Source organism: Polypterus senegalus, chromosome 3, assembly GCF_016835505.1.
Source record: "Polypterus senegalus isolate Bchr_013 chromosome 3, ASM1683550v1, whole genome shotgun sequence".
In the NCBI taxonomy this organism is placed as follows: Eukaryota; Metazoa; Chordata; class Cladistia; order Polypteriformes; family Polypteridae; genus Polypterus; species Polypterus senegalus.
Genome location: NC_053156.1, coordinates 18552894 through 18566487, shown reverse-complemented (window position 1 = coordinate 18566487; position 13594 = coordinate 18552894). Strand labels below are relative to the sequence as shown.

General features: G+C 43.4%; 1 protein-coding gene across 1 annotated transcript in view; it reads right to left on the bottom strand.

Annotated features, from left to right (window-relative positions):
• Positions 1-13594, bottom strand: part of si:dkey-21c19.3 (sentrin-specific protease 1) — an 82206-nt gene that overhangs the window by 18216 nt on the left and 50396 nt on the right. Inside the window, exons 8-14 of the mRNA XM_039746723.1 lie at positions 12848-13089; positions 11763-11820; positions 11619-11657; positions 7963-8047; positions 7723-7866; positions 1354-1485; positions 978-1181 (exon numbers count right to left, since the gene is read on the bottom strand). Coding sequence (XP_039602657.1) covers positions 978-1181; positions 1354-1485; positions 7723-7866; positions 7963-8047; positions 11619-11657; positions 11763-11820; positions 12848-13089 — 904 coding nt within the window. The remainder of the gene's footprint in view (positions 1-977; positions 1182-1353; positions 1486-7722; positions 7867-7962; positions 8048-11618; positions 11658-11762; positions 11821-12847; positions 13090-13594) is intronic.

Sequence of the window (13594 nt, the reverse complement as noted above, 5' to 3'; positions counted from 1 at the left end):
CCTGCATCTGGAAGGTCCAACCTGTGGGGAGTCACTGTCACGGCCTAACCTATGGAACACTCCTAGCAACTCAGCAAAAAGGCAATTGGAAAGCTCAAGTCATAGGACAGAGACAAGAAAATATCCAAGTCCCTGAATATCCCTTGCCGTCCAGTTAAATCAACCAAAGAAGAGTAATACACAGCTGTAAATCTAACTAGATTGGGCCGTGCACAAAAAGTGAAAAATTGTGCACAAAGAAGAGTAGTGACGGAGGCCAAGTAAAGACCTATGATAACTCTGAAGGAGTTACAGGCTAAAATGGCGGAGATTGGAGAGACTGAGCAGACAGCAAGCAGGTGCTTCACCAGTCACAGCTTAATAGAAGAGTGGCATAGTGAAAGCTACTATTTAAAAAAGAAAAAAAAAAAAAAAAGAACACACACACAGAATCCTGGCTAGAGTTTGTCAGAAGGAAGTCTGCTAGAAGAAAGTTCAATGGCTGGATGAGACCAAACTTAAGTTCTTTTGCCATCAGAATAAATGCCATGGTACAACTGCATATTTTAAAAACCACACTATTCCCACCATGCAGCACGGTGGTGATGATGGCAGGATCAGGTAGTCATGAAGCTTCCCTGCAGGAGGCCGTGGAAAGCTTGTGAGGGTAAAACAAAAGCAGCAAAAGATGGTACAATCCTCTAGGAAAACTGCAAGAACTACCATAGGCATACTTGGGAGAGAACCTGCAAGAGAACTACCATAGGCATAAAGCCAAACGCTACAAAGGAATTGTTTCAGAACAACAAGATGAATGTTCTGGAGTGGTCGAGTCGGACTCCGGATCACAATCCAACATTTGGAATTTTGTGGCCGGACTTGGCAAAGACTTTTCACTAACAAACACCATCATCACTATCATACATGCATGTCCTCACTGACACAGAGGAAACCAAACAAAGTCTTTCTTTTGGCATTTAACTTTGTAATCTACTTACAGCAAGACACCAATGAACACCAAGGTGCACTGGAATGAGGAGGATGTCCATTGCAAAAATGTCGACTTTCTTGGTCCACCGACGGACGGCCGAGAAGCCGGCACTTTTAACTTTGGGAAAAAAGAAGGTATTGAAGGCGTGAACCTTGGGGAAGCCAGTCTGTTTGCTCCTCTCCACTAGCATGTTCATGTAGAAGTTTATAACCTGCATTAAAAAAAAGGAGATGGACTTTTATTTGGTTTACAAAAGAAGAAAGGGTTTCATGGCTTCCAGGAATGTTAAGAACTGAATACTATTCTCTCTCTCTGCATTAAACAAGCAGCATTACTTTATTTGACTTGTTTTGTGTCAGCTAGGCCAGTAGCAAAGCCCTTACCTCATCATTAAGCCAGTTCAGGTGACTCAGAGTCTGGATATCCTTGCGGGTTATTGTTAAACGGAAACCTTCACTCAGGATCTCATCGGGATTATCGCCCCTAAGTGCTTTCCGTACATCCTCCTCCATCTCCTGCAAATCAGAAATAATAAAATAGTTACAGTGGATGGTGCAAAGGAAAGAAAGAGAAAGAATTTGTGCATCCTGGTGCGTAGGAAAAGCTCTCAGCATTCAATTAACAATACAGATACGGTTATACTGCGGTGGGCTGGCGCCCTGCCTGGGGTTTGTTTGTGGCCTTGCGCCCTGTGTTGGCTGGGATTGGCTCCAACAGACTCCCGTGACTCTGTAGTTAAGGATATAGCGGGTTGGATAATGGATGGACACGGTTATAATGTATAAACACATTTCTGTTTTTGCTAGTCGATACAATACAAACCACACAAAGAAAAGCTTTCACATGCACAGAAGCTTAAAACTGATTTGCCAACCTTTAGCGTTCGATAGAAATAGAAATTCTGAGATTTTACTCATGTGAATTCATGTTGTTACTCAGACTCACAAAGGTACAGGCACCCAGCACCTAATGCACAACACCCATGTCCAAAAGGTAGAAGGTTTGAGCTCTGCTACAAGATTTCTGTACAACTCTTAAGTCTTCAAGGTACTTGAGGGTCTAAACAAATAAAAAAAGAGAACAATTGAACTATGGCTATTTTACTTGTAAAGTACTTCGAGATGGTGTTCAACTCCTTGGATCAATGAGCAAACTGTCAGAAAACAGTCAAGTTTGTTAGTGTTTGAAACCTTAAGCCTTCATATGTTAATATACAGTGGGTACAGAAAAGAATCCCCCCTTCGAAATATTCCCAATTTGTTTTGCTTTACAGCCTTAAATGAAAACACACAAACCAATATTTTTTCCAGCTTTATTTACTCAATGCAATCTATAACATCCAAGGGAAAGACATCACAGCTACAGTTGTAAGACATACTGAGATTAATAAAAGGATCACCCCCATCCCCGTCAATATTTTGTTGCATCACCTTTTGCTTTAATGACAGCCTTGAGTCTGTTGGGATTCTTCTCTATCAGCTTTGCACGCCTAGATTGAGCCCACTCAATATTTGCCCCCCACTCTTATTTACAGTTTAACTGTTCAAGTTCGGTCCAATTGAACGGTAAGCGTTGGTGGTCTGCTATCTTCAAATCTTTCCACAGATTTTCAATGGGATTTAGGTCTGAGCTCTAACTGGTCATACCAGGACATTCACTTTTTTCTCTTTCAGCCACAGTGTGGTCAAGTTTGCTGTGTGCTTCTGTCGTCGTCACGTTGAAAGGTGAATATTCTGCCCATCTTCAACTTTCTGCCAGAGGCTAGCAGGTTTTCCCTCAAGAATTTGGTGGTATTTTGCCTTATCCATTTTTCCTTCTACCCTAACAAGAGCCCCAGGCCCTGTAGCAGAGAAACACCCCCACAACAGGATGCTGCCACCTCCATGCTTTACTGCAGGTATGGTGTGTTGTGGATGATCAGCTGCATTGGATTTCCACCAGGTGTACCATTTGATTTTGGTCTCATCTGACCATAAGACCTTTTTCCACTTGGCATCAGAATCTTCAATGTGCATTCTGGCAAAGCTTAAACAAGCCTTAATGTGGCCTTTCTTGCAACCCTCCCGAACAAGCCACCATAGTGGAGCGCTTGTGAAATTGTTGTCACATGCACACAATGACCACTCTTTTCTATCAAATCCTGTAACTCCTTCAAAGTGGCCATTGGCCTCTCGGTAGCCTGTCTTACCAGTTTCCTCTTTGCTCTTCCATCCAGTTTGGATAGAGGGAGGGTCCTAGTAGTGCCAAACACCAGCCACAACTTTCTTATGGACTTTACTGGGCTCCTTGGGACTGATAAAGCCTTTGAGATTTGTTTGTCTCCATCTCCTGCCTTATGTCTGTCCACAACTCTATCCCTGAGATTTTTTGAAAGTAGGCTGCCACCCATAGTCAGTTGTGTACTGTCAGTTGCACTACCAAGCAAGGGAATGAAGGCTCCAGGAACAGCTTCACTAATCACGCTCATTACAATTGATCACAGGTGGAAGGAAGCCAGTAACCAGCGTCTGCAATGGAAATGTTGGGCACTGACACCTGATTCAGTTTAGGAGGGGGGATCCTTTATTATTCTCAGTTGTTTTGATTTTTTCAAATTCTTCTGAACTGTAGCTGTGATATCTTTCACTTGGATCTTATTGATTGCATTGAGTAAGTAATGAGGAAAAAAAATTGATTTGTGTGTTTTCACTTTATTATATTTCGAAGGAGTGAATCTTTTCTATTCCCACTGTACATTTTTTCTTCCCTTTTTATTTAATTACATGTGAGAATTAAGTTGGCAGGTTGGCACAAATATAAAATAACTTATTTTTGTATAGTGCTCTTCAATCAGTGCAGAGTGCTGTAAACAAATTCCTAGGCAAAAATACAAGTATAGATTATAGTAATTAATAAATAATAGAGATACTGGGACTCCGTAAGTCTTTTTTACATTCGCTTTCAGTAATTATACACATCTGGCTTCACACAGGTTAAGAAGGTATGTTTAGGTTCTTTATTGCCCTGACACTTATGGTCAAAAGTTTTAGAACACCCCAGTTCTTCCAGTTTTTTTCCAAATTTAAGGAGTTTAAATGCAATGAATAACCTAAAATGGTGAAAAGGTAAGCAGTAAACTGCCAGAGGTTTAAATTTAAAGTTTATGTGAGCAAAAACTTGAAAAAGGAAATTTCAGAATATTACAAATGGGCCTACAACCTACAGAGGATGTAAAGCAATTAAAGTTAAATAAGCCTTTCAAGTTGAAGCAATTTGCAGAGGTGTCCCAACTTCTGTTGATTACTTAAATCCCTCAATCTGCCTTAAAGCAATGTTGGAACAGACTGCACTACTACACCCTCTGAAGCACTACATGGACATTATTACTCTGTAGAACGTTGTAAATGCCAGTGATAATGGCAAGGAAACGGCAATTAACAAAAAATGAGACTGCACAATGCAAAGGCAATTGGAAACTGGAAGAAACTCTGATAGGAAGATATCTGGCAGATCCAAAGACACACGTTTCTGAGGGTCACCAGCTTGCATGATATGCAACTCACAGCACAACAGCTTGAAGCAAAGTGGTCGAAAAAAGCAGGCCTCAGTTTCTGCTGAGAAAAGTGATTTTGTGCTGCAGGACTGATAGGGTGAGTGGCAGTAAGGCCTTGTTCACACAGGCGTTAAGTTTTTGGATAAACGAACTTGCTCTGAACGTCCAAGACGTTTATGTTGCATTTTGTGGTGGCGATCGATTGACTTCTACACCGGCGTTCGTTTGTCTCTGTCTAATGCCAGCCTGCAGCCCAAATTGTAGTTTGTGTGTTAACCTGTGGAGGCAGTGTCGGGAACTGGATATGAAAGCCCTTGTCGTTTTATTTGAGGTGCCTCCTTTCAATATGGACCATTTTGCTATGTTAGATATTAATCTCCTTGTTTTAAAAATATTCGTATCTGGCGACGTAGGGAGAGAAAAATCGCCGCTACTGGGTTCATCCTCTGACTGCATAACGTCGGGTTAAAGGAAGTTTTTTTGTGCTTTATGAAGAAATGCGAAAATTTCCGCGCAAGTTTTTAATTACTGTCGGATGTCGGTTTCCACTATTGATTGTCTGCTACAGCTGGTGCAATGCCACATTGAGCGCCGATCAACCAATATGCGACTTGGTGTTAGCCCGAGAGACTACTTGTCACTTTGAGGTAAGGAAACAGTAGTCGAGTGTGCGCTTACACCGGTGTTATGCACTGAAATGCCAAGCTCCTCCGGCGTAAAATAAGCGCTCAGAAAAGCGAACTAGAAGCGGTTTCCTTGCGTTCGTTGGGTTTTGAACGCCAAGAAAAGCTGGATGCAACGCTTTTTGATGCTGTATAAGCGCGCAGCTGGACAAGCGCCGCGTCACCAAAGCCCGTGTGAACACTCTCATTGACTCCTACGTAGAAAACACTCGCGCTTGATCCGCTCACCGGACGCTACGAACGCAAAAAAACGCTCAATTTTAACGCCCGTGTGAACAAGGCCTTAGAAAGCCACTACGTAAAGATCAAAATAGGGCCTTGAAGTACCGGCTGTGAACTACTGCATACTGGAAGGAAGTCTTGGACCGGCAAATCCAAATTTGAAATTTTCGGTTCATCATGCAGGGTGTTTGTACACCATCAAGTTGGTGAAAGGATGGTTCCCAAATGTGTGACACCAGTGTTGTTCCACATTCAGGGGTAACTGGACAAAGACAACTGGGCGACATCCTTTACCAGTTAGGTAATAGTTAGGTTCAAAGAAATTTTTTAATGATATTTAAATGACAATGTAGGGCGACCAGAAAATCCACAGAATCACCTGCTTCATGAGAGTCCCAATACGTTGAGAGTAAAGATATTCCTTAAGCCGTACAAGAAGGTCACCTTTTGTATTCTAAATAATGTTATCATACGGTTACAATCAATACAATAAAGGATTAACAATTTTGGTTGCAGAAGATAATGTAAGGTTGCAGAAGATAATGCAAGATAGAGTTGTTTGTTCGTCAATTATATACATTTATTTTCAACATTTTAAATCACGTTGTCATTTAAATATAATTTAAAAAATCTCTTTGAACCTAACTATTACCTAACTGGTAGAGGATGTCGCAGAGTTGTCTTTTCACCCAGTTGCCACCGAACCATTGTTCCACTGAGTTTTATCAAGTTCAAAGTCAGCGCAACCATCTACCAGGAAGTTTTAAGGCACTTCATACTTCCCTCTGCTGATAAGCATTATGTAGATATAGATGCTGATTTCATTTTCCAGCAGGACTTGGCACCTGACCACACTGCCAAAAGTACCAATACCTGGTTTAATGACCATGGTATCACTGTGTTTGATTGGCCAGCAAACTTGCCAGACCTAAACCCCACAGAGAATCTATGGAGCATTGTCAAGAGGAAGATGAGAGACACCAGACCCAACAATGCAAATGAGATGAACAGCGCTATCAAAGCATCCTGGGCTTCCATAATACCTCAGCAGTGTCACAGGCCGATCGCCTCCATGCCACGCCACATTGATGCAGTAATTCATGCAAAAGGAGTACCGACCAAGTATTGAGTGTGTACATGGACATACTTTTCAGGAGGCCAACATTTCTTTATTAAAAATCCTTTTAATATTGGTCTTATGTAATGATTTTCTGAGATGCTGAATATTGAGTTTACATTACATGTAGGCCATAAGCAGTAAAATGAAAAGAAATAAACTCTTGAAATATATCACTCTGTGTGTAATGAATCTATATAATACAGTGAAACCTTGGGTCACAAACGTCTCGGAACACGTACAAATCGGGTTACGACTAAAAAGTTCGAAAAACTTTTGCATCTGTTCACAACCACACACACGCGGGTGACGAACCAGCCAGTTTCCCTTCCGGTTCATACGCGCTAATGATTTCCGCACGTGTTCAGTCTCTCTCTGTGCCTTCACTGTGAACTCTTTTGCTCTATTTCGTTTTCCTTCCGGTTCGAACGCCGGTGATTTCCGCACGTGTTCAGTCTCTCTCTGTGCCTTCACTGTGAACTCTTTTGCTCTATTTCGTTTTCCTTCCGGTTCGTACGCACCGGTGATTTACGCACGTGTTCAGTCTCCCTGTACAGTACATTGTTCTCCTTCAGATGTGCATCGCGCAGAAGGACTTTACCTCAAAACTGTAATCTCCTCTCCACCCTGTTCCTCCTCACTTCCTTTATGCCAGAACTCGACTCATGCAAGGTTACTTTTCTTGGTTGTTTATGGTTAGTTTTTGTATAAATTATGGATTTTTCAAATGTTCATTTTATTTCCTGTGCTTAAAACTCATTAAAAAAAAGTGTTTAGAGAGAGCGGTTCGTACGGCTATAGCGTGAACTCTTGCAATGTTACTTTTCTCTGTTCAAGGTTTTCTCAGTGTTATTCAATGTTTTTACATTTAGTTTACTACTACACTGTGCATTCTATGGTATAATTAACTATTTTTGTGCTTAAAATCTTTAAAAATATATAGATATTTACATACAGCTCGTACGGTCCGGAACGGATTAATTGTATTTACATACAATCCTATGGGGGAAAATTACTTCGGGTGACGACCAAATCGAGTTGCGAATTACGGTCGTGACCCGAAGTTCCACATTATGAGTTTCAATTTTTGAACTAAATTACTGAAATAAATTAACTTTTCGATGATATTCTGATTTATTGAGATGCACCTGTCCAGTCTAAAAAAGAAAACAATGGAGACTGTAGCAAAAAGGGTCACCTTAGTAAGCTCAGGGAACTCCTCTTCTGCTGGCTTGACTGGCACTTCTTCTACAACTGCAGTCACTGGTACTTCCTTTTCTAGAGGTACACGCAGATGTAGCTCAATGTGGTCTTTGTCCCGTCGCCCTTCCTCATGTAGTCGCTAAATCGAAATGGAGAAAAGATGAACCTGAATAATGAAAAGTGCTTGGCACATCAGCCTAAATGAAGAAGGCACCATATAAAAAATTAACCTCACCTGCTTCTGTAACTTAAGAGTCAGTGCCTCTTGCTGTTCTATTTGCTTCATCCTCTCATGTGCCCGAAAATCATGCATGCTGGTACTGCAGGCATAAAAAGAGATTAGAATTACACGTGTGATCTAGCACACTGAATGTGGTACTCAGGGAAGGTACTGTTGGAGGGGTCCAATTTAACCAACAACACATAATAAAAGAATGTTTGACATTCTGGATTTTGGCAGTAACCCAATCATTCACCAAGCTTTGGTACTAACTGGAGTAATTCTTCTGCTCAGCTTTACATTTTTCTCTCCGTTGCTTGTAATCTTTTGTACTTTCTAATCACTTCTAAAGGTGGTCAAATAATTTTGTTTTATAAGTTGCCTTAGAGAAAAGAGTCAACTAAATCATTAACCACAACAATATGGGTTGCATGCAGCATACACTGAGAGATTTTACCTTCAGGGATGTACATGTTTGTGGCTCAATAGGTGCAGCCTACCAAACCAGTGCACCTCAAGGCTAACCATTTTAAATTTCAAATCCAGTTCCCTCTATGCTGTGAGCCCTCATGTACTGAGAAACAACATTTATTTACAGTGCCGAGTCACTTCCTGGTCACATGAGACTTCGTGTTCTACAGGGCACTCACAGACTTGGTAAAAAAATTTGGGTGTGACCATCAGTAGGCTTTGCGCCCCAGGAATCAAGTTACCCAAGCTATTCTCTAACATTTCAGTAATTATTTACCAATCTAATGCTGATCTTTCTGATCATGAAATAGGTCATTATGACAGCAATTGATGAGAACAATTCATACTTAATTGCATAATTACGGTATTTGAATGTTCCTCTAGTATGTCTCTTTCTCTTGCATGATTCGGTTCAAAAACTAATCAGTACATCGTCATCCCCTTTTTGGAGTCTCTGGAAGGGGTGCTAGAGGGCATACCTTCTGGGGATTCCCTCGTTTTGCTGGGAGACTTCAATGCTCACGGGCAATGACAGTGAGACCTGGAAGGGCGTGATTGGGAGGAATGGCCCCCCCGATCTGAACCCGAGCGGTGTTTTGTTATTGGACTTCTGTGCTCGTCACGGATTGTCCATAACGAACACCATGTTCAAGCATAAGGGTGTTCATATGTGCACTTGGCACCAGGACACCCTAGGCCTCAGGTCGATGATCGACTTTGTGGTTGTGTCATGGACTTGCGCCATATGTCTTGGACACTTTCGGGTGAAGAGAGGGGCGAGCTGTCAACTGATCACCACCTGGTGGTGAGTTGGCTTCGATGGTGGGGAAGATGCGGTCAGACCTGGTAGGCCCAAGCGTGTTGTGAGGGTCTGCTGGGAGCGGCTGGCAGAGTCCCCTGTCAGAAGTAGCTTCAACTCCCACCTCGGCAGAACTTCAACCACGCCCCGAGGGAGGTGGGGACATTGAGTCGAATGGGCCATGTTCCGTGCCTCTATTGTTGAGGCGCTGACCGAGCTGTGGCCGTAAGGTGGTCGGTGCCTGTCGTGCGGCAATCCCCAACCCGTTGGTGGACACGGCGGTGAGGGATGCCGTCAAGCTGAAGAAGGAGTCCTATAGGACTTTTTTGTCCTGTGGGTCTCTGGAGGCAGCTGATAGGTACCGGCAGGCCAAGCAATGCGGCTTCGTTGTTGCTGAGGCAAAACTTCGGGCATGGGAGGAGTTTGGAGGCCATGGAGAACACTTTGGACGGCTTCGAGGAGATTCTGGTCCACCGTCCGGTCTCAGGAGGGAAGCAGTGCAGTGTCAACACCGTATATGGTGGGGATGGTGCGCTGCTGACCTCGACTTCGGGCGTTGTGGGTCGGTGGGGGAGTACTTCGAAGACCTCCTCAATCCCACTAACATGCCTTCCAATGAGGAAGCAGAGCCTGGTGACTCTGAGGTGGGCTCTCCCATTCTCTGGGACTGAAGTCACCGAGGTGGTCAAAAACTCCTTGGTGGCAGGGCCCGGGGTGGATGAGATCGCCGGAGTTCCTTAAGGCTCTGGATGTTGTAGGACTGTCTTGGTTGACACGTCTCTGCAACATCGCATGGACATCGGGACAGTGCCTCTGGATTGGCAGACCGGGGTGGTGGTCCCCTCTTTAAAAGGGGACGGAGGGTGTGTTCCAACTATAGAGGGATCACACTCCTCAGCCTCCCTGGAAAAGTCTATTCGGGGTTCTGGAGAGGAGGGTCCGTCGGATAGTCGAACCTCGGATTCAGGAGGAACAGTGTGGTTTTCGTCCTGGTCGCGGAACAGTGGACCAGCTCTTCACCCTTAGCAGAGTCCTGGAGGGTGCATGGGAGTTTGCCCGACCGGTCTACATGTGTTTTGTGGACTTGGAAAAGGCATTCGACCGTGTCCCTCGGGAATCCTGTGGGGGTGCTCGGGAGTATGGGGTACGGACCCCTGATAAGAGCTGTTCGGTCTCTGTACAACCGGTGTCAGAGCTTGGTCGCATTGCGGCAGTAAGTCGAGCCCGTTTCCAGTGAGAGTTGGACTCCGCCAGGGCTGCCCTTTGTCACCGATTCTGTTCATAACTTTTATGGACAGAATTTCTAGGCGCAACCAGGGTGTTGAAGGGGTCGGTTTGGTGGACTCAGGATTGGGTCACTGCTTTTGCAGATGATGTTGTCCTGTTTGCTTCATCAGGCCGTGATCTTCAGCTCTCTCTGGATCGGTTCGCAGCTGAGTGTGAAGCGGCTGGGATGAGAATCAGCACCTCCAAATCCGAGACCATGGTCCTCAGCAGGAAAAGGGTGGAGTGCCCTCTCAGGGTTGGGGAGAGATCCTGCCCCAAGTGGAGGAGTTCAAGTATCTCGGGGTCTTGTTCACGAGTGAGGGAAGAATGGGCGTGAGATCGACAGGCGGATGTGCGGCATCCGCAGTGATGCGGGCTCTGCATCGGTCTGTCGTGGTGAAAAAGGAGCTGAGCCGTAAGGCAAAGCTCTCAATTTACCAGTCGATCTACGTTCCTACCCTCACCTATGGTCATGAGCTATGGGTAGTGACTGAAAGAACGAGATCGCGAATACAAGCGGCTGAAATGAGTTTCCTCCGCAGGGTGTCTGGGCTTTCCCTTAAAGATAGGGTGAGGAGCTCAGTCATCCGATCAGGATGCCTCCTGGACGCCTCCCTGGTGAGGTGTTCCGGGCACGTCCAACCGAGGGGGAGGCCCCGGGGAAGACCCAGGACATGCTGGAGGGACTATGTCTCCCGGCTGGCCTGGGAAGCATGGGATTCTCCCAGAAGAGCTGGAAAAGTGGCGGGAGAGGGAAGTCTGGGCTTCTCTGCTTAAGCTGCTACCCCCGCGACCCAACCTTGGATAAGCGGAAGAGGATGGATGGATGGATACATCGTCATCTCATAACAGGCTTAATTTTTGAGTTTGGTATTCTTGTCTGGCCGTTTTAGCTCTATAACCGTCCTCAAGAAACTGACACACACAATCATTATCGATATATCAATGTTTTCGGTACCAGGGGAACCTAAAATGTCGAGATCCGTTGAATACTGGAATCTAAAGCTTTCGCTCCATCGCCATAGATGATAGGTTACTGGGGGCACAAAGCAAAAAGTGTTTGTACTGTCTATCAAAAACGTCAAATGAACAAGAAAACAGTTAAATATATATATATTTATAAATAGTAACTTACAGTTCTTTAATCCAAAGCTCTGCTTGAAAATAGAAAGCACTGTGTAAAAAAGAAATAAAAAGATAATGCCATCAGCCAAAATGTAACACACCCACAACTGAGCACAGCATGATGCACAATCAGATCACTACTCAAGCTGCATACCTGGACTCCTTTTTGGCCTTCTGGGCTTTCACAAATATCACAGAGTCAGAGTCTGGGGCTGAAAAATCAACCAATCAATAAGTAAATAAAACAAACAAGTGAAGAAATTAGCAGGTAAAATTAAAAGCTTAAAAAGCACACCGGGTAAACCTTCAACCTACTAACACTGGTCACTCCAAAATTCTGTTGTTGTCTTAAGGTTCCCAGAAACTATACCAGACATAAAGTGTGCATGGCTACATCAGCCCAGGATGAAAATGGTTGTTCTTTCATATGTTTTAGCCTGAATTTCCACAGTTTGTCCATGCATATCTCTATCTGGGGATGTATGTGATGCCTTACTTATGTGCAAACAGTTCAGCACAGACAAAAATCTTGAGTGTTGAGCAGACATAACTTCAAACAGCTGTGATAATCTCGACTGACAAGAAAATAACACCACTCTGTCTGCATGTAAGAATGAGGATCCACTGATGTGGCAAATATGAATTAGCTTTCAGACAGCAGTTTAAACGAGCAAGTTAATAAAAAGTTAATTCAACTTAAGCAACACCAGATACAGAGAATTCTGCCACCAACCCCCAAGTTTTTCCCTGCAGGTTGGAGGGCCAACATGCATGGATGAATGCAGATTAACGTCATACCCAGGATGAGCTTGACAAAGAAGCTAGATAATTCAATGTGAAAATGGGAACTTATAAGCAAACTATCAGAGTCAATAATGGATTAAAATATAACTGACCGTAGTAAGAGTCTATATGAGTATGCCCTGGACATCAGGTCTATAGAAGTGTCTGTTCTTCGCATTTACACTAACAGCTAGTAGTGGCTGCAATAATTGATGTCCAAGCCTGATGACATGCTCCAATTTCTAATTAATCATGCATAAAATAATAAAACAAATTTTTACATAAATAATGCATAAATATTTTCTGTTACGTTGACTCTTACGTAAAGGCTGATCCTGCATTATGAAGTAATGCGTCTCATTTTAACAAGTAACAGTTTCATTACTCCTTCCAACCTAATGTTGCAGGGATGAAGTTGCTCTGTGTGCTGCTGCATATAGTCAAATTTCTGCTCACCTGAGGACTGGGTGTCTTGAGAATTAGTGTCCTGTATTCCATCCCTCTCCAAAAGATGATTAGACTGTGAACATGGGCTCCCTGCATCACTGGATGCCCAGAAAGGACTTGCCATGGTGCTTGACCCACCACTAGAGATTAGTTTAGGGCTTGGTGTTTCACTGGGCTCAGAAGAGTTCTCGCTTATTTCCCCTTTGGTAGTCTTTCTTAACCGATAGCAATTAGGACTTAGGAAACTTGTTCTGGAACGAGAAAAGCAATACAAATGAGCAATGTTTGCAGTTATTGGATTAAGTCAAACATACACATAAACATTATAACTACTAAAGATAAGTATACAACATGTTCTATATGTTTGTGAGTTCAATTCACACAGTCTCACAGGAACAGATGTATAGACAGTCGTGTGAAAAAGAAAAGTCCACTTTCTTCCAATTCAAAGGTTTTATGTATCAGGACATAAAAATAATAATCTGATCCTTAGCAGGTCTTGAAATTTGGCAAATACAACCTCAGATGAACAACAACACATGACATATTACACCAAGTTATCATTTATGTAACAAAAACTACGCCAAAATGCAAAGGCAGAGTGTGGAAAATTAAGTCCAGCCTTACTGCTTCCATAGGAATAAAAGTGGTAATTAGCCACCAGGTGCTGCTAACCAAAGAAACTTGGTTAACTGGTATTCAGCAAGTGTGACCACCTCGATAAAGCAGAAGTTTTGGCAGTTTGCTGGTCTGGAG